This window comes from Tursiops truncatus, chromosome 3, assembly GCF_011762595.2.
Source record: "Tursiops truncatus isolate mTurTru1 chromosome 3, mTurTru1.mat.Y, whole genome shotgun sequence".
NCBI lineage: Eukaryota > Metazoa > Chordata > Mammalia > Artiodactyla > Delphinidae > Tursiops > Tursiops truncatus.
Window position 1 is genome coordinate 116,708,193 of NC_047036.1, and position 26,348 is coordinate 116,734,540.

Sequence of the window (26,348 nt, forward strand, 5' to 3'; positions counted from 1 at the left end):
ATCCCGCGTGCCGCGGAGTAGCTTGGCCTGTGAGCCACGGCCGCTGAGCCTGCGCGTCCAGAGCCTATGCTCCATGACGGGAGAGGCCACAGCAGTGAGAGGCCTGTGTACTGCAAAAAAAAAAAAAAAAAAAAAAAACATTCTGCCACTGGCTTTGCTCTCACCTGCCCTTCTCTCTTCATTGAAAACACAAGTAAGAATCAGTGCTTATCATACAGTAGTGTCCACCTGACATCACGTCCAAAGAGGGTGTCCCATCATACACACAAAGGTACTAGCCCAGGGCTTCCCTGGTGGTGCAGTGGTTAAGAATCTGCCTGCCAATGCAGGGGACACTGTGAGCCCTGGTCTGGGAAGATCCCACATGCCGTGGAGCAACTGAGCCCATGCGCCACAACTACTGAGCCTGCGCTCTAGAGCCCGTGAGCCACAACTACTGAGCCCTCGTGCCACAACTACTGAAGCCCGCGCGCCTAGAGCCTGTGCTCTGCAACAGGAGAAGCCACCAAAATGAGAAGCCCGTGCACTGCAACAAAGAGTAGTCCCCACTTGCCGCAACCAGAGAAACCCTGCGCGCAGCAACGAAGACCCCATGCAACCAAAATAGCTAAATAAATTAAAAAAAAAAAAAAAGGTACCAGCGCAAAAGTGAGGTACTTAGGGCAAAAACTGGACATCCATCCAAGTGCCTACCAGTGCCTACCCATGCTACGGAAAAAATGATCCTCATCAGGCAGAGTAAAATCTCCTCAATCATGGAAACTCCAAAACATTTTCTCATCAGAGTCTCAGAACTCAGCCAACTGCAGAGTGTCACAGGCACCTCCTATCCAGTTTTCTTGCCACTAGTCTTCCTACTTGTTTCAGGAACTACTGTCTGACCATAATAGCCATTTTTGTGGAAGAGCCAGGACCTTCACAGTTTCTTAGATTTTACTTATAGCATGGGCTGGAGGGCTATTTCACAACCCTGGGATTGTAACATTCTGCGTCAGAAGTGGCATTATGTAGGCCAGAATGTCCTGGTTTCCTTATTCTTATTTTTATTGTGTCATTGCTGAGCTAACTAGGGTGGTGGAAGGGGTGGTAACCACGTCAGAGAAAGAGGGGAAGGAAAGTGGTCAACCAGTATTTGCGTGTGCCTAAAATATAATGGGGATTTTAAACTGAAGGCAGATGAGCCTGAAGCGGTAATTCAATGAGAGAGAACATAGGAGAATAGTGGTCAAAATGTGTTCAAATATACCACTGAAAGCTTATCTCAAGGATTCCAAATACTTGAGATTCAAAAGGCAAGACATCAAAAATTCAGCTCTAGCTCATCTGAATGCTGAATCTAAGTTTTTGGAACTGCAAAAGAAGTCCACAAGTAATTATTTTCCTTTTACCTCTAAAAAAGTGAGCAAAAATATAGGATGTATTTTTCACTCTTTAGAAGATACATATCTCTTCAATCTATCAATAAGGTTTTAACTCAACTTTACCTAAAGTTGAATTTTCTTAAAAAAAACTACACTTTCTTTTTGTAGCAATGCTGTACATTTCAAAAAGAAAATTATTTTTACAAAGACAGATGAGACTCATGAAGTCCTAATTCCAAATCCCAATTATACTCATGTCATTTTTAAAAAGTACAATTTTGCATTTTCTAACATATACTGTATTACGTATTATATACTCAGCCATCTTCTTTAAAATTATTCATTATCAGTATTTTTTTTTAAATAGAGAATTCCCTCAATGACATAAATAACATGGTTACTCTATCATACTAAAGCATTTTATTTTTTCTCTTCAATCGGATTACCATCATTGGTCTGCTAATCGCCATTAAGAGAAATGGTGACATTCCCTCCCAGAACCTGATCAACCATCTCTATAAAGGCAAGATAAAAATCTATATAACACTATCACATTATGAGTCTGTTATGAAAACACTTCCTAGTCAAACCCAGGAAAGTGATTACAGCCTGAAGAACCCAACATAGGGGTATTAAAATGTAAAATATGGAATTTTAAGAAGAAAAAGACAATCTTCCCAAGGTTAAGATGGTACTTGTCTTTACCCTTCTAGTATGTAATATAACTCCCTATCAAGAAGACATGAGGGGGCTTCCCTGGTGGCGCAGTGGTTGAGAGCCCGCCTGCCGATGCAGGAGACACGGGTTCGTGCCCCGGTCCGGGAAGATCCCACATGCCGCAGAGCAGCTGGGCCTGTGAGCCATGGCTGCTGGGCCTGCGTGTCCAGAGCCTGTGCTCCGCAACAGGAGAGGCCACAGCAGTGAGAGGTCCGCGTACCGCAAAAAAAAAAAAAGAAGACATGAGGGCAGAGACTTCCCAGGTGGTCCAGTGGCTAAGACTCCATGCTTCCATTGCAGGAGGAGCAGGTTCGATCCCTCGTCGGGGAACTAAGACCCCGCATGATGCGCCACATGGCCCAAAAGAAAGAGGACATGACAGCAGCATTACAGTACCCCCACCTCTGCTCCATAAGAAGAAAAGGGCCAGCAAGTGAGACACCAGGCTGGTTGACAATGTAGACACAGCATACTACAGTTATCAAAAGCTAAACAAATTCTAGGTTAAGTAGGACTGGGGAAAAAAACCTGGAGAGGGCAAACATAAACAGTAAGAATGGAGGTGGAGGGTTCCCTGGTGGCGCAGTGGTTGAGAGTCCACCTGCCGATGCAGGGGACACGGGTTCGTGCCCCAGTCCGGGAGGATCCCACATGCCGCGGAGCGGCTGGGCCCGTGAGCCATGGCCGCTGGGCCTGCGCGTCCGGAGCCTGTGCTCCGCAACGGGAGAGGCCACAGCGGTGAGAGGCCTGTGTACCGCAAAAAAAAAAAAAAAAAAGAGAGAATGGAGGTGGATAAAAGCGAGTCTAGAAAATACTAATGAAGATGGGCTCTCCGATCAGACTAGCACCTATGTTATGTCATGGAAAAGAATGATCCATAGCGTCATTTATATAGACTGCTGGTAGGGGGTGGGTAGGCACACACAGTGCGGCCGAGTTAATAGCTCTGGTCAAAAACTAGAACTTTGGACCCAAACCAAAAAGCTTACTTCATCAGAGATGAAAATGTGCTAAATTAAACAGCCTGGCCTTTGTCTGCAGAGTTATGTATAAATTATGCCTCCTCAATTTAATTTAAGGTATCTGAGGGTAGAAACTAATAATGATAATGATAATTAAATAAGATGAAATACGCTGGACTGACAAGAAATACTAGGGCCCAGAAGAAGAGACTGTATATTTGAAAGGCAGAGTAATAACTGGAAGGCCTTGGGAAAAACTATTTAGAGCTCTGAATCTGCATCAAGCTTCCCAAGTAATAGGAAACCATATTTGTAATTACTTCAACTGATGATAGTTTATATGCCCAAATCCTCACACTGTGCTATGAAACTAGTAGAATAATTAGACAGAACAAGGGAAAAGCACTTAATTTAACACTGAGGAATCAGAAAATGCTTCTCAGAAGAAGTAGCCCTAAACTAAGATCTTAAGGATTAACAGAGCTGGTAAGAGCAGAAGGAGGAAGTTCCCAGGCGGAGAGAATTACTTTTGCAAAGACCTAGTAGAAACAAAGAAAACATAGCAAGTTCTAAAAACAAACTATTTCTGCATGTCTGGAGCATACAGTGTAAGAGAAGGAAGAGGATATGAGGGACATGAGAGAAAGAAACAGGAGTCATTTCATAAACAGCCTTGAAGGTATGTTAAAAAGCTTGAATGTTACCCTAAGAACAATGATGGGGTTTACACAGAGGAACAATACAACAGATTTAACATTTTAGAAGGTCATTCTAGCTTCAATATGTTAAAAGGATTAGAACAGAGAAAGTTGGAGGTGGAAAAACCAGTTAAGATGCTACTGCAGATGATGGAAACAGCTGGTTTAAAGGTGAGAAAAAAATTCCAGAGGGAAATACCATTTAAAAGAGAAAACAGTGAAGAAGTAATATTCAGAGATAGTAAGAAGTTTCCAGAATTGATGAGTAACTAATCCTCAAACTCAGAAAACTCAACTTAACCCAGATAGGATTAAGAAGAAAAGCAAAAAGACTAAATCCCCACCTAAACATATACCAGAGAAACTACAAAGCATGAAAGATGACAAAACAATATTAAAAGTAGCCACAGAGAAAAGACAAAGGAACAGAAATTAGGCTGATAACTTCTAAACAGCAACAATGGAAGCCAGAAGTCAATGGAATGCTATCTTTAAAAGAGCTGAGAAATTCCTAAACATATAAAGCAAAATGAAACATATCATCTCAACTATGCATACAGTAATAATGAGCATTTACAGCACCCAGATAGTAGTTTCTAAATACCACTGCCCACTAAACTGAAAGACTAAGGAGAAATTCATAACTATCATCAGAGGGAGATCTGACACAACTCTCTCATCACTAACTGAATAAGGAGGAAAAATAATCAGTAAGAAACAGAAAATCTGAACACTGCAACTAACAATGTATGTGTGCATGCATGCACATGTGGGTCTGTGCACATGTGTATACATTTCAGGCTGAAGTAACAAAATTATAAAGGTATGGCAGTCAAAAAGTATAGGATTGCTTCAGGGAAGAGAAGAGTGTGTGTAGTGGGTGATACCATTAAAAATACAGGTTAGGGCAGTATTGGAGAGAACACTAAATGCAGAGGCAGGGATCATGCAATAATTAAATGTTGAGGTAATAAGGAAACTATGATGGTAGGATAAATGGAAAACAAGAAACAATATAAACTAGATTTACATTACTAAAATGGAAAGGTAAATTGTCAAATGATGAAAAACATTATATACAGCATAATCCCTCTTTACTCAAAAAAAAGTGTATATATGTGTGTATGAACTTGTTTATAAAATAAAGTTTTATAAAGTGTAATGATACACATCAAACCATAAAAGTGACATTTTGAGAGTATGCAGAAAGAGGAGAAAGTCATTATTTTTGTTTAATCATGTTTTAGTTTTTGACTGTTTTTTATAGTATACTTACATCATTTTTATAATATAAATAGTGTATAAGATGAAAAATTAAAAACACAAAATAACTTCGTAGGGTAGAGGCTATAGTTTAACTCTGCTAGTTTTTTGTAGCTGTTAATTAGCATTTCAAATACCAACAAGCTAGCTAATCTATTTCTATTACCTGACAGATATCAGGATACTCTTACCAGTATTTGAGAGACTCCGTGAAACGAAACTTTTGGAAAATGAATTTCCTAATATTCATCAGAAATGAATAGTATGCTAAACTCATCATCTGTGGCAATTTTACCTTGATGATTTTTTTAAATTATAAAAGTTAACACAGGGAGATGCAAGAGGGAGGAGATATGGGGATATATGTATATGTATAGCTGATTCACTTTGTTATACAGCAGAAACACACCATTGTAAAGCAATTATACTCCAAAAACGATGGTAAAAAAAAAAAGGTTAACACATACTTGTTACAATTTATCCAACACAGAGGTTATAAGAAAAAAACAATTTTATCCCCATGTCCCATCTAATTTCTTTAGGGTAACCAGTGTTAATTTAATATATATACCTACAAATCATTTTCTATGTTCATATACAGATCTTGGTTTTTGTTTGTTTCCATAAAAAGAATTATTTACACATTACTCTGCATCTTGCTACTTATTCATCAGGACAATTTTTAGATATATTTACCAACAAGTGCAAAAACACACTTTTTTTGGTAATCTACATGAAATATTTTCGTTCAGTTTTTTTAAGATACTTTTGTTTGGAAAACTCAATCTAGAAGAGTTGGGCTGACAAAATAGGATATAATAACAACCTGGTTACTACAGGATAAGTTTTCTTCTTTTTTTTTTTTTTGTTTGCTTATTTGTTTTGTTTTACAATACATTTTCTGAGCTACAAAGCCACTATCAAGTTTGTTTAAATTCTCATTGGTAGTCAAACAAAAATAACCCTAAGTAACCTAAGATACAACATGCTTGCCCCAGCCATGCCAAGTCAGTGTCCCTGAGAAATCCCCTGAAGGCTACATGGGGTGTCTCACCAATTCAGCAGAGGGCTGAGTCAGATTCTGAACCACTGCCTCAAATAGTATTCAAAGAAATTAGATAAAGTGACCTATGAAGTCACTGTATCCACCCCCATCTCAGGAAATCTTGGTCCCAAAAAATAATAACCAGTTTTTTTGTCCTGTCCAACTTTTACTATATACAGGATAGACCATTCAACAAAGCCCAAGAAGACTATTTCATCTGAGGTTTTAATGTATAAAGAAATGGTAATAATAAACTCCAATTTTCCAAAGATTTACTAAATTATTACTCTTACCTATCATCTTTTTCCCTGGCTTAAAAAAAAAAAATTGTTTTCCTCACTGGAGCACTACCCTTCGGATAGTTAATTAGTTATAGCTTACTACTCAGTCCTTGTCTAGAATTACAATGTGTGAAAGAGTCATATAACTAGATCCTTTGACTACTATTATCATTACCTACTCTCATGCCCATCCACCACAACATATGGTGTTTAAATATACACTGTGCTTTTATTTTATTATATTTTTTAAGAATAGACATGTTCACTTAAAGGCAATGGAAGAAATACATTCAGGTTAACAATATCCTATCTTCTTCAAAACTCCCTAAGGTTTCAAGAGATTAGTCTTTTTTCTGGTCTTACACACTGCTGTAAAAAGACTGCTTCATAGCTCTAGCACAATTAGAAAAAATGAAAACAATGTGACATGACCTTGGCAGGCATACATTTTCATTTAATATGACACGATAATTACTTTTTTCCTAAAAGTCGACTACGACTATCAGTATTCAGTCAAAACTTACTTACTTCCAATTCTTTAATTTTTTCTTCCGCTATCTTCTGTTTCTCTAACAGCTGATTATGAATTGCCTCCTTGGATTGAAGAATAAACCTACAAAGCACAAAAAAGTTGAAGATTAAGCCACGTGACTACTATGTTCATCAAAATCAACAACTATATGCCACAAATATTAAACTAAGAAAACTAGAAGGATGATCTCCAATTGAGAACAAATAAAATGTATTACTATGTTATGACAAACTCAGGAAACCTCCACAGGTTGAAGCCTTCTTGGCTGAGAAGGAATAAAAGCTTAAAAGTAAATTGTGCCTTCTGGTCTTAAGAAGGGAATCGGGCTTCAAGTATATTCATAGACAAAAGGAGAAAAAAACATAAAGGGATAAAAATCTACTGTAGGCTAGAAGAAAAGTTAACAAACAATAAAAATCCCCCGTAACTTTAATTTTTCAGTTTCCTGTATCAACTTTTATCTAGATATCTTTCAAACAATATTTGTAAATTACAGCTCCTCCTCCAACCTTTAAAAAAAATTTTTGTAACAGCAGTAACTCATGACCTTTTAAAGTCACAATCAAGTACTGTGTTAGGATCAATGCATTAGTGTTTATATGAGTTCCTCACACAAAAAGCGCTGTATAAGGCCCAGTATCTTTTATTATTATATCCAGAGTGTATAATACCTCTGAAAAGCTCAAAATGCACAAGTGGAAATTTTCAACTTTTTCCATTTTACATTCAGGCACATTATTTACAGTTGATGAGGGTGGAAATATGGGGAAACTTTAAAAGTTAATACTGAGGGGCTTCCCTGGTGGCGCAGTGGTTGAGAGTCCGCATGCCGATGCAGGGGACACAGGTTCATGCCCTGGTCCGGGAAGATCCCACATGCCACGGAGCGGCTAGGCCCGTGAGCCATGGCCACTGAGCCTGTGCATCCGGAGCCTGTGCTCCGCAACGAGAGAGGCCACAACAAGTGAGAGGCCCGCATGCCACCAAAAAAAAAAAAAGTTAATACTGAATCTGTTTTGTGACTTTAGGTTCATAATTCTTGCTGTGGGCAAAGGAAGAGCAAACTATTTTATAGCCTAAAGCAAGTAAATTGAAATATTTCCCTTCCACTGGAAGAAAGGGAAAATCTCAATTACTCAAATCTCTTTCAGGACTGTCCAACTGGGTTATAACAGATTCCAAAAAAGAACAACAACGAAAAATACAATTAATTAAGTAGATTGTTTCTTCTCTTTGAACATAACTTAGAGTTTAGCAAAAAACTAAACATCATCTCATTACATGCATGATTTTACTAACAAAGTCTTTCAGCCATGGAAATAATTTTCAGAGTAAAATATACATTTTTAAATAGCACTGATTGCTGGCCAGTGAATAGTATTCTCAAACAATAGGTCATCAGACATTATCTTTATTAGTGTCTGGGAAATTTTCAAAGCTAAGATTAGAGGTCAAGTCATTACTTATGTGGTCTTTAAAAATAAAGTATCTGAACAGATACTAAATCCCTTGAGCAGAAAATAAAATTACTAGAAAGCAAGAACACTCAACAACAAAAACATGTTTTTCCATGGCCACACACCCCTGAGGTATCTATATTGAACTGTGCCAACTTCAAAGGCCAGAGAGATGTCATCAAAGCTGGCCAATCTACAAGCCTGAGGACATCTCAGCTATGAGAGTTTTAAACAAGGATGAGTATGGAGTAAATTCAAATGTCTATCTCAAAGAATAATTACATAGACAAAATTTAAACCAAAAAAAATTACAGAAAATTTAGTTCTCAATTTTTAAAATGCCAAAGATACATTGTATGAGGATTGGAAAGAGCCCCCAGAAACATTTGGATTTCTGGAAAAAGTCTTTAGAAAACACCTTTTTCTAGTGTTAAAAGACAATGAATTCTCAGACGTTATTTTGAAGATAAAGGATATATCATGATAATGTAATTATGAGTGGTACATGATAAATAAGTATTATATACACTACTTCTCAAAGTAGAGACTCTCACAGACATCCTGCCTGATAGTTTATGGAAAGCCAAATGGTAGACAAAGGATTCCACAGTTCAGAATGCCACAAAGGAAAACTAAAGCATGAAATGAAAAATTATTTTCATATAACAGATATGCACAAAACATGCTTATTAATACTCAGCATCATATAATCTACAACAGTCACTGCTTTGTATTGATAAAAGGCCTCTACATTGGAAATCAATGCCATGTGACCCTGCACTGTAAACTATCAAGGATATGTAGCCTGCTGTTTCATTTCCTCATTTATTTGTAATTATGCCATCTGAAAAACGTAATTTATGATGGCTTTTGGTTTTCCTTATTTGAGAAACATCAGAAGCTGTGTTCTGAACTCTCCTGCAGGCTGATACATAACTTCTATTTTCTAATGATTCAGCATATATAAAAAGTGTTGTTCACCTGCAAAAACACAATCTAGGATCAGTGGCAATGCTGTTTTTGGGTACACTTCCAAAGTATGGTAACCTGAACATAGATTATTCAGAAACAACAATGTGCTTACGATAATGCATTTTGTTTGGGTGGGAAATTTTTAGACTATGAAAACATATTCTAGTGGCATGTAAAGAATCTGCAAATTAAGTAGCACGCAAAAGGCTAGATAAAAATGATCATATCTTGCTCCTTTGCCTCACTCCACTGGTGATGAAAACTACTTGCATGTGTGCACAAAGATCAACATGCAAAAAAATTTTTTACTTCATAATTTTTAGCAAAACAAAAACAAACAAAAACCTAAATCCCTTAGTAAAGAAGCAATTAAAATTTATGCTACATCCATATTGTGAAAGGTTGAGTAAGACTTCTATTATTGGCATTATGCAGAGTAGACATCCAGAGCAATGCAAAAAAAAAAAACTTTTCTTTAACATTTTGCTGAGCAACCACAAATTAAAGATTTCACAACGTGGAGAAAAGGGAACCCTCGTGTACTGTTCGTGGGGATGTAAATTGGTGCAGCCACTATGGAAAACAGTATAGAAGTTCCTCAAAAAATTAAAAATAGGGCTTCACTGGTGGCACAGTGGTTGAGAGTCCGCCTGCCGATACAGGGGACGTGGGTTCGTGCCCCGGTCCGGGAGGATCCCACGTGCTGCGGAGCGGCTGGGCCTGTGGGCCATGGCCACTGAGCCTGCGCATCTGGAGCCTGTGCTCCGCGGTGGGAGAGGCCACAGCAGTGAGAGGCCCGCATATGGCAAAAAAAAAAAAAAAAAAATTAAAAATAGAGCTACCACAGAACTACCATATGATCCAGCAATTCCACTCCTGGGTATTTATCCAAAGAAAATGAAAACACAAATTAGAAAAGATATATTCACCCGTATGTTCATTGCACCATTATTTATAATAGCCAGGATATGGAAGCAACCTAAGTAACCATCAATAGATAATGGATAAAGAAGATGTAAGATGTATATACATATATAAATACACACACACATATACACATATATGATGAAATATTACTCAACGGTTTTTTTAAAAAGAATGAAATCTTCCCATATGTGACAACATGAATGGAACCAGAGGGTGTTATGCTAAGTGAAATTAGTCAAAGAAAGACAAATACTTTATAATTTCACTTATATGTGGAATCTAAAAAATAAATTAGGGACTTCCCTGGTGGCACAGTGGTTAAGAATCCACTTGCCAATGCAGGGGACATGGGTTTGATCCCTGGTCCAGGAAGATCCCACATGCCGTGTAGCAACTAAGCCCATGTGCCACAACTACTGAGCCTGCGCTCTAGAGCCCATGCTCCACAACAAGAGAAGTCACCACAAAGAGAAGCCAACGCACTGCAATGAAGAGTAGCCCCCATCCACCGCAACTAGAGAAAGCCTGCCAGCAGCAACAAAGACCCAACGCAGCCAAAAGTATATTTAAAAATTAAAAACAGGGCTTCCCTGGTGGCACAGTGGTTGAGAGTCCGCCTGCCGATGCAGGGGACATGGGTTCGTGCCCTGGTACGGGAAGATCCCACATGCCGCGGAGCAGCTGGGCCCGTGAGCCATGGCCGCTGAGCCTGTGCGTCCGGAGCCTGTGCTCCACAACGGGAGAGGCCACAACAGTGAGAGGCCCGCGTACCACAAAAAATAAATAAATAAAAACAAATTAACAAACGCAGCAAAAATGAAACAGTTATAGATACAGAGGGCAAACAGGTGGTTGCCGGAGTGGAGGGGGGTAAGGAGAAGAAAGAAATAGGTGAGGGAGATTAAGAGGTACAAACTTCCAGTTGCAAAATAAATGAGTCAAGGGTATAAAATGTACAGTGTGGGGGATATATTCAATAACTATGTAGTATCTTTGTATGGTGACAAATCGTAACTAGACTTACATGGTGATCATTTTGAAATACATTTTGAAATACACTTCTATACATTTTGAAATGTACTAAAATACTGAATCACTATGCTATATAACAGAAAGTAACATAGCATTGTAGGTCAATTACACTTCAAACACAAACACACAAACCAACTCACAGAAAAAGAGATCAGATTTGTGGTTACCATAGGCAGGGGGTGAGGGAAGGGGAACTGGATAAAGGCAGTCAAAAGGTACAAACTTCCACTGAGACAAATAAGTACTAGGGACGTAATATAAAATATGGTAAATAAAATTGCCACTGCTGTATGTTACATATGAAGCTGTAGAGTAAATCCTAAGACTTCTCATCACAAGGAAAAAAATATTTTTTTCTATTCTTTAACTGTGTATCTATACGAGATGATGCATGTTCACTAAACTTATGTGACAAACATTTTATAATGTATGCAAGTCAAATCATTATACTGTGCACCTTAAACTTACACAATGCTGTTTGTCAATTACATCTCAATAAAACTGGAAGAAAAAAAAAAGATTCTACGGGGGCCAAAATGAAGTGAAATCAGAAATTGTGGAAGGTAAGAAAGCAATAAATTGGTTTTCACCAAGAGAGATTCTGCTTAATCCTAGAGACCTTCAGTATCCACACTGGCACAGACACAGGAGATAAAACCTAGGCACCATCCAAAGTGATGATGTTATTAAGAGAATCCTCAATTAAAGGGTTCCACCTTCAGTCTAAGAGTGAAAACAACAACAACTTGTCTCTCAGTACGGTAAAATAAACTTGTCTATCTATACCTTGGTAGTAAGTAAAATGAAAAAACAAAAATGTCCCCTAAGAATTTGTAACCATAAGGTGACTTCCTCATGGGTTCTGGTCCAAATTCACCCTATAAGGGAATTCCCCGGGGGTTCACTGGTTAGGACTCCACACTTTCACTGCCAATGGCATGAGTTCAATCCCTGGTTGGGGAACTAAGATACTGCAAGCCACACAGCTCAGCCAAAAAAAAATAAAAATAATTTTTAAAATTAAAAATTAAAAATTCAACCTAGTTATGGTCTAGAAAATCTCAAGCACAGAATTTCATTTACAGTGTTCCTAATTACATACATGGCAAAGGTGAAGTAAACCTGAAGATGGGTTAATAAAAATTAATCAAACTAAAACACAAAGAGAAAAAAAGGTGTAAAAACGAATAAAACAAACCAAACAAAAACAGGATACAGCAGGCAAGACATAAGAGACAATATTAAGTTGTCTAACATATGTGTAATTAGAGACGCAGAACAAGAAGAAAAAAAATGGAGAAACATCTGAAGAGACAATGGACAAGAATTTTCTAAAACAAATGAAAAAAAGAAGCCAAATCACACTTCCAAGACACTCAGAGAAACCCAGACAAAAATAAATACAACAAAACAAAACTAGATGTAACATAACCAAATTATAGAAAACTAAAACTAAAAAGAAAATCTTGAAGGCAGCCAGAAAATGACATACTGCATTAAGAGAAACAACGATAAGAGTTACATCAAACTTCTTGTCACAAACTATGCAAGGAAGACAATGGAATGACATTTTCAAAATACTGACAGACAAAAGCTATTAACCAGCATTACATACACAGTGAACATATACTTCAAAAATGAAGGAGAAATTCAAACAAACAAAAGCTGAGAGAATGTATTCTAGCAAACATACATAAGAAATTTTAAAGGTAGCTGTTCCAGCAGAAGGAGTATGATAACATATGGAAACTTATAAAGAAATGAAAAGCACCGGAAATAGTATAAATTAAGATAAATATAAAAGGCATGCTTTTCTCATTGTTAATCATTTTAAAAGATAGTTGGGACTTCCCTGGTGGCACAGTGGTTAAGAATCTGCCTGCCAATGCAGGGGACACAGGTTTGATCCCTTGTCCGGGAAGATCCCACATGCCGCAGAGCAACTAAGCCTGTGCGCCACAACTACTGAGCCTGCGCTCTAGAGCCCATGAGACACAACTACTGAGCCTGCGTGCTGCAACTACTGAAGCCCACGAGCCTAGAGCCCATGCTCCGCAACAGAAACCTGCGCACCGCAACAAAGAGTAGCCTGCACTTGCCACAACCAGAGAAAGCCCACGTGCAGCAATGAAGACCCAACGCAGCCCAAAATTAAATAAATAAATAAATTTTAAAATAAATAAACAAAAAAAAAAAAGATAGTTGACTGTCTAAATCATGGGTTGGCAAACTGGCTTGCAGGCTGAATCGGTCACACTCATTTGTCTATAGAATGTCTATGGCTGCTTTCTCCCAACAATGGCAGAGTTAAGAGAGCTCTGACAGAGATCATATGGCCAGCAAAGCCAAAAATATCTACTATATGTCCCATTAAAAAACAAGCTTGCTGGGCTTCCCTGGTGGCGCGGTGGTTAAGAATCTGCCTGCCAATGCAGGGGACACGGGTTCAATCCCCTGTCCAAGAAGATCACACATGCCACAAAGCAACTAAGCCCGTGTGCCACAACTACAGAGCCTGTATCCTGGAGCCCACAAGCCACAATTACTGAGCCTGCGTGCCACAACTACTGAAGCCCACAGGCCTAGAGCCCCGTGCTCCGCAACAAGAGAAGCCACCGCAATGAGAAGCCCACGCACCACAATGAAGAGCAGCCCCCACTCACTAAAACTAGAGAAAGCCCATGCGTAGCAACAAAGACCCAACACAACCAAAAATTAATTAATTAATTTTTTTAAAAAACGGTCAAGAAGGTTTTAAAAAAAAAAAAGACACTGGCGGCAGTAGTTCTGGGGAGTACTCACTGGCGTGAGCCCTCCTGGAGGCTACCATTCTCTCACCAAGACCTGGCCCCATCCAACAACCTGGAGGCTCCAATGCTGGGATGCTTCAGGCCAAAAAACCAACATGGTGGAAACACAGCCCCACCCATCAGCAGAAAGGGAGCTTAAAATCTCCCTAAGCATACAGGTGCCCAATAAACACACCCCCTGACATGGCCCTGCCCACCAGAGGGACAAGACCCAGCTCCATCACCCAGTGGGCAGGAACCAGTACCTCCGACCAGGAAGACTGCACAAGCCTCTTAGACAGCCTGATCCACCAGGGAGCAGACAGCAGAAGCAAGAACTACAACCCTGCAGCCTGTGAAACAAACCACAATCACAGATAATTAAACAAAATGAGACAGCAGAAGAATAGGTCCCAGATCAAGGAAAAGATAAAACCCCAGAAGAAAAACAAAGAATGGGAGATAGGCAATTTAACCGAAAAAGAATTCAGAGTAATGATAGTAAAGATGATCAAGGAACTCAGAAGAAAAAATGGTGGCACATAGAGAAGACACAAGAAATGTTTAACAAAGACCCATAAGAATTAAAAATGAACAAACAGATGAACAATACAATAACTGAAATGAAAAATACACTATAAGAAATCAATAGCAAAGTAACTGAGGCTGAAGAATGGATAAGTGAGCTGGAAGACAGAATGGTGGAAATCACTGCCATGGAACAGAAAAAAGAAAGAAGAAAAAAAAATGAGGACAGTCTCAGAGACCTCTGGGACAACATTAAATGCACAACATTTGCATTATAGGGGTCCCGGAAGGAGAAGAGAGAGAGAGAAAGGACCTGAGAAAATATTTGAAAAGGTAACAGCTGAAAACTTCCCTAACATGGAAAAGGAAATGGTCACCCAAGTCCAGGAAGCACAGAGAGTCCCAGGCAGGGTAAACCCAAGCAAGAACGTGCCGAAAGACATAGTGATCAAATTGACAAAAATTAAAGACAAAGAAAAATATATTAAAAGCAAAAAGGGAAAAGCAACAAATAACGTACAAGGAAACTCCCATAACGTTATCAGTTGATTTCTCAGCAGATACTCTGCAAGCCAGAAGGGAATGGCACAATATATTTAAAGTGATGAAAGGGAAGAACCAACAACCAAGAATATTCTACCCAGCAAGGCTCTCATTCAGATTTGATGGAGAAATCAAGTTTTCCAGACAAGCAAAAGCTAATACAATTCAGCACCACCAGACCAGCTTTGCAACAAATGCTAAAGGAACTTCTCTAAGCAGAAAAGGCCACTACTGGACACAAGAAAACTGAGAATAAAAAAGCCACCGGTACAGGCAAACATAAACAAAGCCAGGAAATCATCTACACACAAATATGACATCAAAACCAGCAATCGTGAGGACAGCACAAATGCAGAATATTGGAAATGCATTTGAAATTAAAAGACCAGTAACTAAAAACAATCTTGTTCATATATAGACTGTTATATAAAAACCTCATGGTAACCACAAACCAAAAACCTACAATAGATATACACATAAAAAAGAAAAAGCAACCCAACACAACATGAAAGATAGACATCAAACTACAAAAGAACAGAAGAGGAAGGGAAGAAAAAAGACCTACAGGGCTTCCCTGGTGACACAGTGGTTAAGAATCCGCCTGCCAATGCAGGGGACTCCGGTTCAAGCCCTGGTCCGGGAAGATCCCACATGCCATGGAGCAACTAAGCCCATGCACCACAACTACTGAGCCTGCGCTCTAGAGCCCACAAGCCACAACTACTGAAGCCCGTGTGCTTAGAGCCCGTGCTCTGCAACAAGAGAAGCCACCCAATGAGAAGCCCGCGCACTGCACCGAAGAGTAGCCCCCGCTCGCTGCAACTAGAGAAAAGCCCACATGCAGCAACAAAGACCCAACACAGCCAAAAATAAAAATAAAATTTTTAAAAAAGACCTACAAAAAAATCCAAAACAATTAACAAATGGCAATAGAAACATACATATTGATAATTACCTTAAATGTAAATGGATTAAATAGTCCAACCAAAAGACACAGACTGGCTGAATGGATACAAAAACAAGACCTGTATATATGCTATCTACAAGAGACCTGCTTCAGATCTAGGGACATATACAGACTGAAATTGAGGGGATGGAAAAAGGTACTCCATGCAAATGGAAACCAAAAGAAAGCTGGAGTAGCAATACTCATAGCAGACAAAATAGACGTTACGATAAAGACTGTAACAACAGACAAAGAAGGACACTACATTATGATCAAGGGATCAATCCAAGAAGAAGATATAACAATTATAAAATATATATGCACCCAACACAGGAGCACCCCAAAATATAAGGCAAATGCTAACAGCCATAAAAGGAGAAATCAACAGTAACACAATAATAGTGGGGGATTTTAACACTCCACTCTCATCAATGGACAGATCATCCAGACAGAAAATCAGTAAGGAAACACAGGCCTTAAATGACACATCAGACATTCCATCCGAGAGCAGCAGAATATACTTTCTTCTCAACTGCACATGGAACATTCTCCAGGATAGATCACATCTCAGGCCACAAATCAAGCCTCAGTAAATTTACAAAAATTGAAATCATATCAAGCATCTTCTCTGACCACAACACTATGAGATTAGAAATCAATTACAGGAAAAAAAAAACTAAAAAACACAAACACATGGAGGCTAAACAATATGTTACTAAATAATCAATAGATCACTGAAGAAATCAAAGAGGAAATCAAAAATACCTAGAGATAAATGACAACAAAAATATGTTGATCCAAAACCTACGGGATGCAGCAAAAGCAGGGCTAAGAGGGAAATGTTCAGCAATACAATCTTACCTCAGGAAACAAGAAAAACCTCAAACAAACAACCTAACCTTACACCTAAAGCAACCAGAGAAAGAAGAACAAACAAAACCCAAAGTTAATAGAAGGTAAGAAATCATAAAGATCAGAGCAGAAATAAATGAAATAGAAACGAAGAAAACAGTAGAAAAGATCAATCAAACTAAAATCTGGTTCTTTGAAAAGATAAACAAAATTGATAATCCTTTAGCCAGACTCATCAAGAAAAAAAGGGAGAAGGCTCAAATCAATAAAATTAGAAATGGTAAAGGAGAAGTTACAAGCACAGAAATACAAAAGATCATAAAAGACTACTACAAACAATTATTGAATATATGCCAAAAAATAGATAACTTGGAAGAAATGGACACATTTTTAGAAAAGTACAACCTTCCAAGACTGAACCAGGAAGAAACAGAAAATATGAACAGACCAATCACAAGTACTGAAATTGAAACTGTGATTTAAAAACTCCCAACAAACAAAAGTCCAGGACCAGATGGCTTCACGGGGGAATTCTATCAAACATTTAGAGAAGAATTAACACCTATCCTTCTGAAACTATACCAAAAAATTGTAGAGGAAGGAACGCTCCTAAGAATCTGAAAAAAAAATGAATATATGTATATGTATAACTGAATGACTTTGCTGTACACCTGAAACACAATATTGTAAATCAACTATACTCCCATAAAATTTTTAAAATAAATAAGCAAACTCAAAGACATAGCAATAGAACTACCAAGACAAAGCACTCTGAGAAAAAAAAACAGGAAATAAAAAAGAAATGAGGACTTCCCTGGTGGCGCAGTGGTTAAGAATCCGCCTGCCAATGCAAGGGACACGGGTTCGAGCCCTGCTCCAGGAAGATCCCACATGCCGCGCAGCAACTAAGCCCGTGTGCCACAACTGCTGAGCCTGCGCTCCAGAGCCCGCAAGACACAACTACTGAAGCCCGCACACCTAGAGCCTGTGCTCCACAAGGAGAGGCCACTGCAATGAGAAGCCCGCGCACCGCAACAGAGAGTGGCCCCCGCTCACTGCAACTAGAGAAAGCCCACGCACAGCAACGAAGACCTAATGCAGCCAATAAATTAATTAATTTTTTTTTAAAAAAAGAAATGAGCTGGGACTTCCCTGGTGGTCCAGTGGTTAAGACTCTGTGCTTCCAATGCAGGGGACGCGGTTTCGATCTCTGGTTGGGGAACGAAGACCCACACGACGTGCAGCTTGGCCAAAAAATAAATTAATTAATTTAAAAAGGGACTTGCCTGGTGGCTCAGTGGTTAAGAATCTGCCTGCCAATGCAGGGGACACGGGATCAAACCCGTGTCCGGGAAGATCCCACAGGCCACAAAGCAACTAAGCCCACACACAAATACTGAAGCCTGTGCGCCCCAGAGCCCACATGCCACAACTACCAAGCCCATGTGCTGCCACTACTGAAGCCCCTGCGCCTAGAGCTCGTGCAGCGCACCAAGAGAAGCTAACACAATGAGAAACCCATGCGCTGCAACGAAGAGTAGCCCGTGCTCGCCGCAACTAGAGAAAGCCCATGCACAGCAACAAAGACCCAACGCAGCCGGAAAAAAAAAAAAAAGAAATGAGCTATCAAGCCATGAAAGGACATGAAAAGACATGGAGGAAACTTAAATGCATATTGTTAAGTGAAAGAAGCAAGTAATGAAAAATGCTCTTTTACTCTGTATGATTTCAAACATATGACATTCTAGAAAAGGCTGAACTATAGAGAAATAAAAAGATGAGGGGTTTGAGGAGGGAAGGATGAATATGTGGAGCATAGAGGATTTGGGAGACAGTGAAACTGTTCTGTATGATAAAGTAATGGCAGATACAAAACATTATACATTTGTCAAAACCCATAGAACTGTACAAAAAGTGAATCCTAATATAAACTACGGACCTTAGTTAACCGTGATGTATAAATATTCCTTCAATTGTAACAAATATACTACACAAATGCAAGATATAAAAAGAGGAAGAAACTGGGGAGGGGGAATGTGAGAGCTCTTTGTACTTTCTGCTCAATTTTCTTGTAAACCTACAACTTATGCTCTAAAAAAGAAAGTCTACTAATTAAAGCAAACAAACAGGTTGGGGACATGTTAAAAGGGTACAGGAGACAACCTGAAACAAATCTATGGAACACAGCAATGTTCAAATATAAACTCTGAGTGATTCTGCTGCATCTTAGTACAATACTATTCATGTTCCCCTCATCAACTCCTATATCCATAAACCCTCCTTCCTCTTCTCTTCCAGTACCGATATTACAAGCATTATGCAGGCTCTAGGCTAAGCTATTTGTACCCAAAGTCCCTCTGAGAACTCATTTATTTTCAAGGCTTCAACCTGGCTAATGACTCTCAAAATATTATCAACCCCTATCACCTACACTATCATCTAATGGTCATTTCTACTTGTATGTTCCACATCTCCTCAAATTCAACATGTCCCAAATTAAACTCACTTTTTCTACCCATACCAACATTCCCTACAGTTTCCCCATTTCAATTTCAGTCTCTATCAGTGATATCACCACTTGCCCACTCACCTAAGTCTCAAACCTGCAGCTATTCTGTGTCCCCATATTCCCAATTTATCTCTAAGGCTCATTACTTTCTTTCATACTCACCCTCCTTCCTCTCCATCCCACTTCTGCCACTTTACCTTCTGCCCTTATTACTACACTCCTGAATTACTTCAAGAGCTTCCTACCTGTACTCCCTGATTAAATTCCGTAATTCATCTTAAATATTTTACCCAGTTTTCATGTAGCTAGCCCTGAACTGTTGGTCACTCCAATGATTGTTTTTGATGATTTTAGCAGACGCTATTGGTTGGCTACCCAGTATCTGCTCCTCTTACTTTGTTGACAGAGCCCCAGTTTTGTTTGGGTAGCCTGCACTGTCAAGAGACTCAGGGAGGTGAATCCTGTGGTAAATCTTGATTGGTCTTACCCATTCATGGCAGTTCCATACCCCAAGATTTAAGCCAAGCATGTAGCTCAGTTCTTGTCATGAAATGTGAGAGGTGGTCCTTTTGAAGACTTCTGGGAAAGATTTCTTTGCTCCCACAGAAGTGACACAAAACACATGATACTTTCTAACTCTGGATGTTGTCACATCTGAATGAAATCCTTGGAACTCCTGCAACCAATCTGAAGATGAAGCTGGCAAACACAGAGAGGAGGGCAGAGGCAAGAGTACTTAAAGAAGTGGAGTTAAAGCCCAATATACAGTCCCTGAGGAGGACTGATATGCACAGCATGGATAAATCGTGGAAGTACTATGCTTAATGAAAAAAGCCACAAAAGGAGTACATATGATAATGATTCTATTTATATATTCCATATAAAGTTCTAAAATAGACAAAATTAATCTACAGTGACAAATCTGATTATCAGTTGCCTAGAGCAGGATCTGGGGGAGTGGAGGACTGACTTGGAAAAAGCAATAAGGAACATTTTAGAGTGATGAAAATGTTCTATATCATGATTGGAGAGGTGGTTACATTTGTCAAAACTCATCCAACTCTACTCTTAGAATGAATGCATGTTACTATATATAAGTTATAGCTCAATAAAGCTGACTTAAGAAAGATACATAATTAGTACTATAGTAGGCCAGATGGTTATACGTGCCAGGAGAAAAGTAAAGCCAAAAAACAGAGCATACAAGAGGCAAGTAGATGGGAGGTGGAAGTATGTATATACTACTTTTAAATAGGATGGTCATACCCAGCAATCCCATTACTGGGCATATAGCCAGAGAAAACCATAATTCAAAAAGACACACGTGGGCTTCCCTGGTGGCGCAGTGGTTGAGAGTCCACCTGCCGATGCAGGGGATGCAGGTTCGTGCCCCAGTCCGGGAAAATCCCACAGGCCTCGGAGCGGCTGGGCCCGTGAGCCATGGCCGCTGAGCATGCGTGTCCGGAGCCTGTGCTCTGCAACAGGAGAGGCTGCAACAGTGAGAGGCCTGCGTACCACCAAAAAAAAAAAAAAAAAAGACACATGTACCCTAATGTTCATTGCAGCACTATTTACAATAGCCAGGTCATGGAAGCAACCTAAATGCCCATCAACAGACAAATGGAGAAAGAAGATGTGGTACATATATAAAATGGAATATTACTCAGCCATAAAAAGGAACAAATGGGTCATTTGTAGAGATGTGGATGGATCTAGAGACTGTCATACAGAGTAAGTCAGAAAGAGAAAAATATCATATATTAATGCATATATGTGGAATGTAGAAAAATGGTACAGATGAACCAGTTTGCAGGGCAGAAATAGAGACACAGATGTAGAAAACAAACGTATGGACACCAAAGGGGGAAAGTGGCAGGGGGGATGGTGGTGGTGAGATGAATTGGGAGATTGGGATTGACATATATACATTAATATGTATAAAATAGATAACTAATAAGAACCTGCTGTATAGAAAAATAAATAAAATTTAAATGATAAAAATATAAACAGGGCTTCCGTGGTGGCACAGTGGTTAAGAATCCGCCTGCTAATGCAGGGGACAAAGGTTCGAGCCCTGGTCCAGGAAGATTCCACATGCCATGGAGCAACTAAGCCCGTGTGCCACAACTACTGAGCCTGTGCTCTAGAGCCTGCGAGCCACAACTACTGAGCCCACATGCCACAACTACTGAAGCCCACGCACCTAGAGCCCATGCTCTGCAACGAGAAGCCACCGCAATGAAAAGCCTGCACACCGCAAAGAGGAGTAGCCCCCACTCGCCACAACTAGAGAAAAAGCCCATGTGCAGCAACGAAGACCCAACACAGCCAATAATAAATACATAAATAAATAAATTTAAAATAAATAAATAAAATGAATAAGGTAGTCATAAAAGAGTGGATATATGTATAACTGATTCACTTTTTTGTACAGCAGAAAGTAACACAACATTGTAAATCAACTATACTCCAATAAAAAAAGATTTTAATATATTAGTAAATAAATAAATAGGGTGGTCACGAAAGGCCTCAATGCCTATTTAGTAAAGACCAGAAGGAAGAGAAGGTATAAGCCATACAGACATCTGGAAGAAGGCGGCTTCATTCAGAAAAACCAGAAAATACAAAAGCCCTTGTCTTTTTCACTGATAAAATTTAAAAGTCATCTGAAGATTCTGACTAGAGTGATCTGAATTTTGTTTTAAAAGAGTCACTCTGTCTGCTCAGTTGAGGACAGCTATAAAGTGTAAGGATATAAGCAGGGAGCCCAGTTAGGAGGCAACTGCAATCCAATGATAGTTTAGACCAGGGTGGTAACAAGTAATGTTCAGATTCTGGGCAAAATTTAAAGATGGAGTCTTTGCTAATGGACTGAATGTAAGACTGAAAGAGAGGAGTCAAGGATGACTCCAAGGGACTTCCCCAGTGGTCCAGTGGTAAAGAATCCACCTTTCAACGCAGGGGACATGGGTTTGATCCCTGGTCAGGGAACTAAAATCCCACATGCCATGAGGCAACTAAGCCCACGCGCTGCAACTACTGAGCCCTCGCACCTCAACTAGAGAAACTGCATGCCACAAATTACAGAGCCCATGCACTCTGGAGGCCACGAGCCACAACTGGAGAGAAGCCCACGCACTGCAATGAAGATCCCACGTGCCGCAACTAATACCCAAGGCAGCCAAAAAAAAAAGGATGACTCCAAGATTTGAAAGAGCTGGAAGGATAGAAAAGCCATTTGCGGGACCTTCCTAGCGGTCCAGTGGGTAAGACTCTGCGCTCCCAATGCTGGGGGCCCGGGTTCGATCCCTGGTCGGGGAACTGGATCCCGTATGAATGCCGCAATTAAGAATTTCGCATGTCACAAACTGAAGATCCCTCATGCCGCAACAAAGATCCCACATGCCGCAACGAAGATCCCGCATGCCGCATTTGGCTATGCTGGCATAGCCAAAATAAATAAATAAATAATAAATAAATAAATATTAAAATTGTTCCCCTCCCTCCAACCATCATTCCAACTGCCTTTAAAAAAAAGGAAAGAAAGAAAAGCCATTTGCTGAAATGAGAAAGACTGAAGGAGGAACTGGTTAATTTGTAACTAATGAGAATTTTATTTTGGTCAAGTCAGTTTTGAGATGCCTATTAGACCATCAAATGTAGATATAAAGGAGGCAGGTGGGTATATGCAACTTGGAGTTCAGGAAGGGTTCTAACCTAAGATAAAACTCTGCCAGTTGTCAGTATATAAAAAAGCATTTAAAGAGATAAGCCTGGATGAGATCACTAAGAAACTGAGTATATACAAGAAAAGAGAAAAAAAATCCAAAGGCTGAGCTAAGCCCAAGATCAATCTAATATTTGGAAACGGGAAAGAAAAGGAACCAGTAAAGGAAACTGAGAAGGAATGGCCAGTGAAATAGGAGGAAAACCAAGAGGTGGTATCCTGGAAGTCACAGGAAGAAAGTGCATCAAGGAAAGAAAGATAAACTGGACTAAATGCTTCTAAGTCAAATAAGATGAGGACTGGGAATTCACTATAATTATTTAAAAAATCATGGTCCCTTCAGGAAGCCAATTCCATGTAAACATTCCTTGTTCTAGATGAGTAACTCACATACTGATAGGTTCAATCTGTACTAATTAAAAATCACTGTGTATTTTTAAATCAAACTATTACTCTTGAAATAGAAACAGTAGTATGTTAATCTATTTAAACATGACATTTATTTTTGGTGACTACTTGGTATTCTAAGCATTCTGGTAAATAATCACCTCTGATGTTTACCACTTTTACTCTGGCCTCATCAAACCCCAAACATTTCCACACATAAGCATCAAGCTATGCTACAAGTTTTTCCAAGATGTGATCTTTATTTTCCTAGTAGGTTAAAATATAACACTGGATAAACGAGAACCAATGGGTAATAAAAAATTACTATCCAATGAGTACTGAAGGACACAAACAGAATACTCTTGGTACAAAAGCAGAAAGTCACAGAGAAATATAAATATATTTTGGCACAAGTGCAAAAGACTCAGACACACACATACAGGATGCATATTGTGGTCCAAATCTTTTTACCCTGAGCCAAACAATGTAAAAGGCCTGGCTTAGGGCAGTCATGCTCTTATCTATTTAGAGATACATTTTCAATACTGGGCTCCTGCTGCTGTGCAAATTTTGATATAAGAATATTCTAGTCCTCTTCAAAGCCAAAGGGATAGTGTCTTCCAAGTAATCTGGTCCATTTCAAGGTAACTGATCTTAGAACAAGAGTTGATAATGAGAGTTTCTGGCCAGAACAATGAGATAACATTCTCCCAGACATGTCCATTCAAACCTGAAATCTAAAATTAAAGTGGGTATACATTCTTCACAAAACCACAGGCACAGGCTTCCCTGGTGGCGCAGTGGTTGAGAGTCCGTCTGCCGATGCAGGGGACACAGGTTTGTGCCTCGGTCTGGGAAGATCCCACATGCCGCGGAGCAGCTGGGGCCGTGAGCCATGGCCGCTGAGCCTGCGTGTCTGGAGCCTGTGCTCCGCAATGGGAGAGGCCACAACAGTGAGATGCCCACGTACCGCAAAAAAACCCAAAAAAACAAAAACAAAACCACAGGCACTAATGGTACATGCAACACACTACAATCCTAATTATTCCATCTGGGCAAAGGATATTTGCAATTCACAGCAATTCCTGATAGAAGTAATAAGAAAGAAAAGAATACCAATAAGTCATTACCAAGTGTGTATTGATGTATATGGACTGACTCTTACCTTTTAAGTCAATATTTTTTCTGAGTTCCTTTTGGGTGTTTCATTAAGCAGACTATGTTCCTTTTTTTTTTTTTTTTTTTAATTTTTGGCCGTGTTGAGTCTTCATTGCTGCTCGCGGGCTTTCTCTAGTTGCAGTGAGCGGGGGCTATTCTTCACTGCGGTACGCGGGCTTCTCATTGCAGGGGCTTCTCTTGTTGTGGAGCATGGGCTCTAGGCACGTGGGCTCAGTAGTTGTGGCTCACGGGCTCTAGAGCGTAGGCTCAGTAGTTGTGGCACACAGGCTCAGCTGCTCTGTGGCATGTGGGATCTTCCGGGACCAGGGCTCAAACCCGGGTCCCCTGCATTGGCAGGTGGATTCTTAACCACTGCACCACCATGGAAGTCCCAGACTATGTTCCTTGACATGAACATGTCAGTCCTCTCTCAAACAGATTAGATAGCAAGTTGTTCCTAAATTTGCCACTACGAGGTAAGTGGCAGCTAAAATCACAAAATTCTTGGTACAGCTTAAAATTTATTGTTTTTCACTTCAGAGAAATTCACCCAGTGTTAAGTCAGTTACAGCACCCAAATCCCCAATGACAAAGTAACAAAATTCAAGATTACTGCTATCTTTATTTTTATTTACATAAGAACAACAAAGTAATTTTTTTTACCCTTCCCTCAGTTAACTACATTAATTCTTGCTTATCACCAATTGGAATACACTGCACTATCCTCTTGTGTTGATTGTTACTTTCATGCAACAAAAGCAGATCAAAAAAAAAGTCAGGCCTTTTGATGTCAGGAAATGCACAAGGAAACTCCTCCAAGTAATGGTAACAAAATGAATCAATTACATTTAAACAAGTTCTAGCCTAAACTAAGCAACCCTACAACAAAGACACATTAAATAAAAAAAAATTTTTTAATAAAAATTTTATTTCAGCATGTTTGTACATCCCAAGGTAAGTTTAACAGACTTCTTTTTCTTTTCTTATAATAAACTCCTAATTGACACATTTTCGAAATTAATGTCCTGTGTTTCAGTGAGATTGTTTGGATTCTGGAGAACATGGGAGGGCAAGAAGGGAAAGAATTATTAAAAGTATTCTTCTGCAAAAGAAAAATGGCTATGTAATTCCTACGCAAAATGTTTGTTAACTTCCCCTGCCATAAAACCAGTGATGTCATTCTACACTGCAGTAATCACAGTTATAACGAACACCGAGTTTTTAAATCACTGACAGCTTACAGAAATTAAGAATATTACTCAAAAATCTCCTCTCCCTAGAGTACCACATCTGTGGAAGAGGAGACTATGCCCAGCTGGGGTTATATACATACTCAGCATCAACAAAACTGAAGTCATTTTCCCTGCACACCAGGAAAAGTTGTTTTTTTTCCCCTTAGGACTCTGAGCAATGAAAACCATGACTTTATATGGCTCTGTATAAAAATACAAGAAGGCTGGATCACATTCTATTAGGAAAAGCAGCTCAACATCAAAACTCCTCTTCCTTTAAAATAAATCTAAAAAAATGACTAAAAAAATTTCTTCCTACCTTTGAAAATTATTTTATCTTTGCTTCATTTTCTCTACTGTAAACTACAGATTAATACTTTCAAAGAGAGTAAAAGGAGCTTATAAATTCGAATTTGCTGTGTGGCTCTCA

The 26,348-nt window shown here is 39.3% G+C and overlaps 1 protein-coding gene across 1 annotated transcript in view; it reads right to left on the reverse strand.

Moving 5' to 3' along the window:
* The window catches only part of PFDN1 (prefoldin subunit 1), a 59,354-nt gene that overhangs the window by 24,110 nt on the left and 8,896 nt on the right, over positions 1-26,348 (reverse strand). Inside the window, exon 3 of the mRNA XM_019924532.3 lies at positions 6,856-6,940. Coding sequence (XP_019780091.1) covers positions 6,856-6,940 — 85 coding nt within the window. The remainder of the gene's footprint in view (positions 1-6,855; positions 6,941-26,348) is intronic.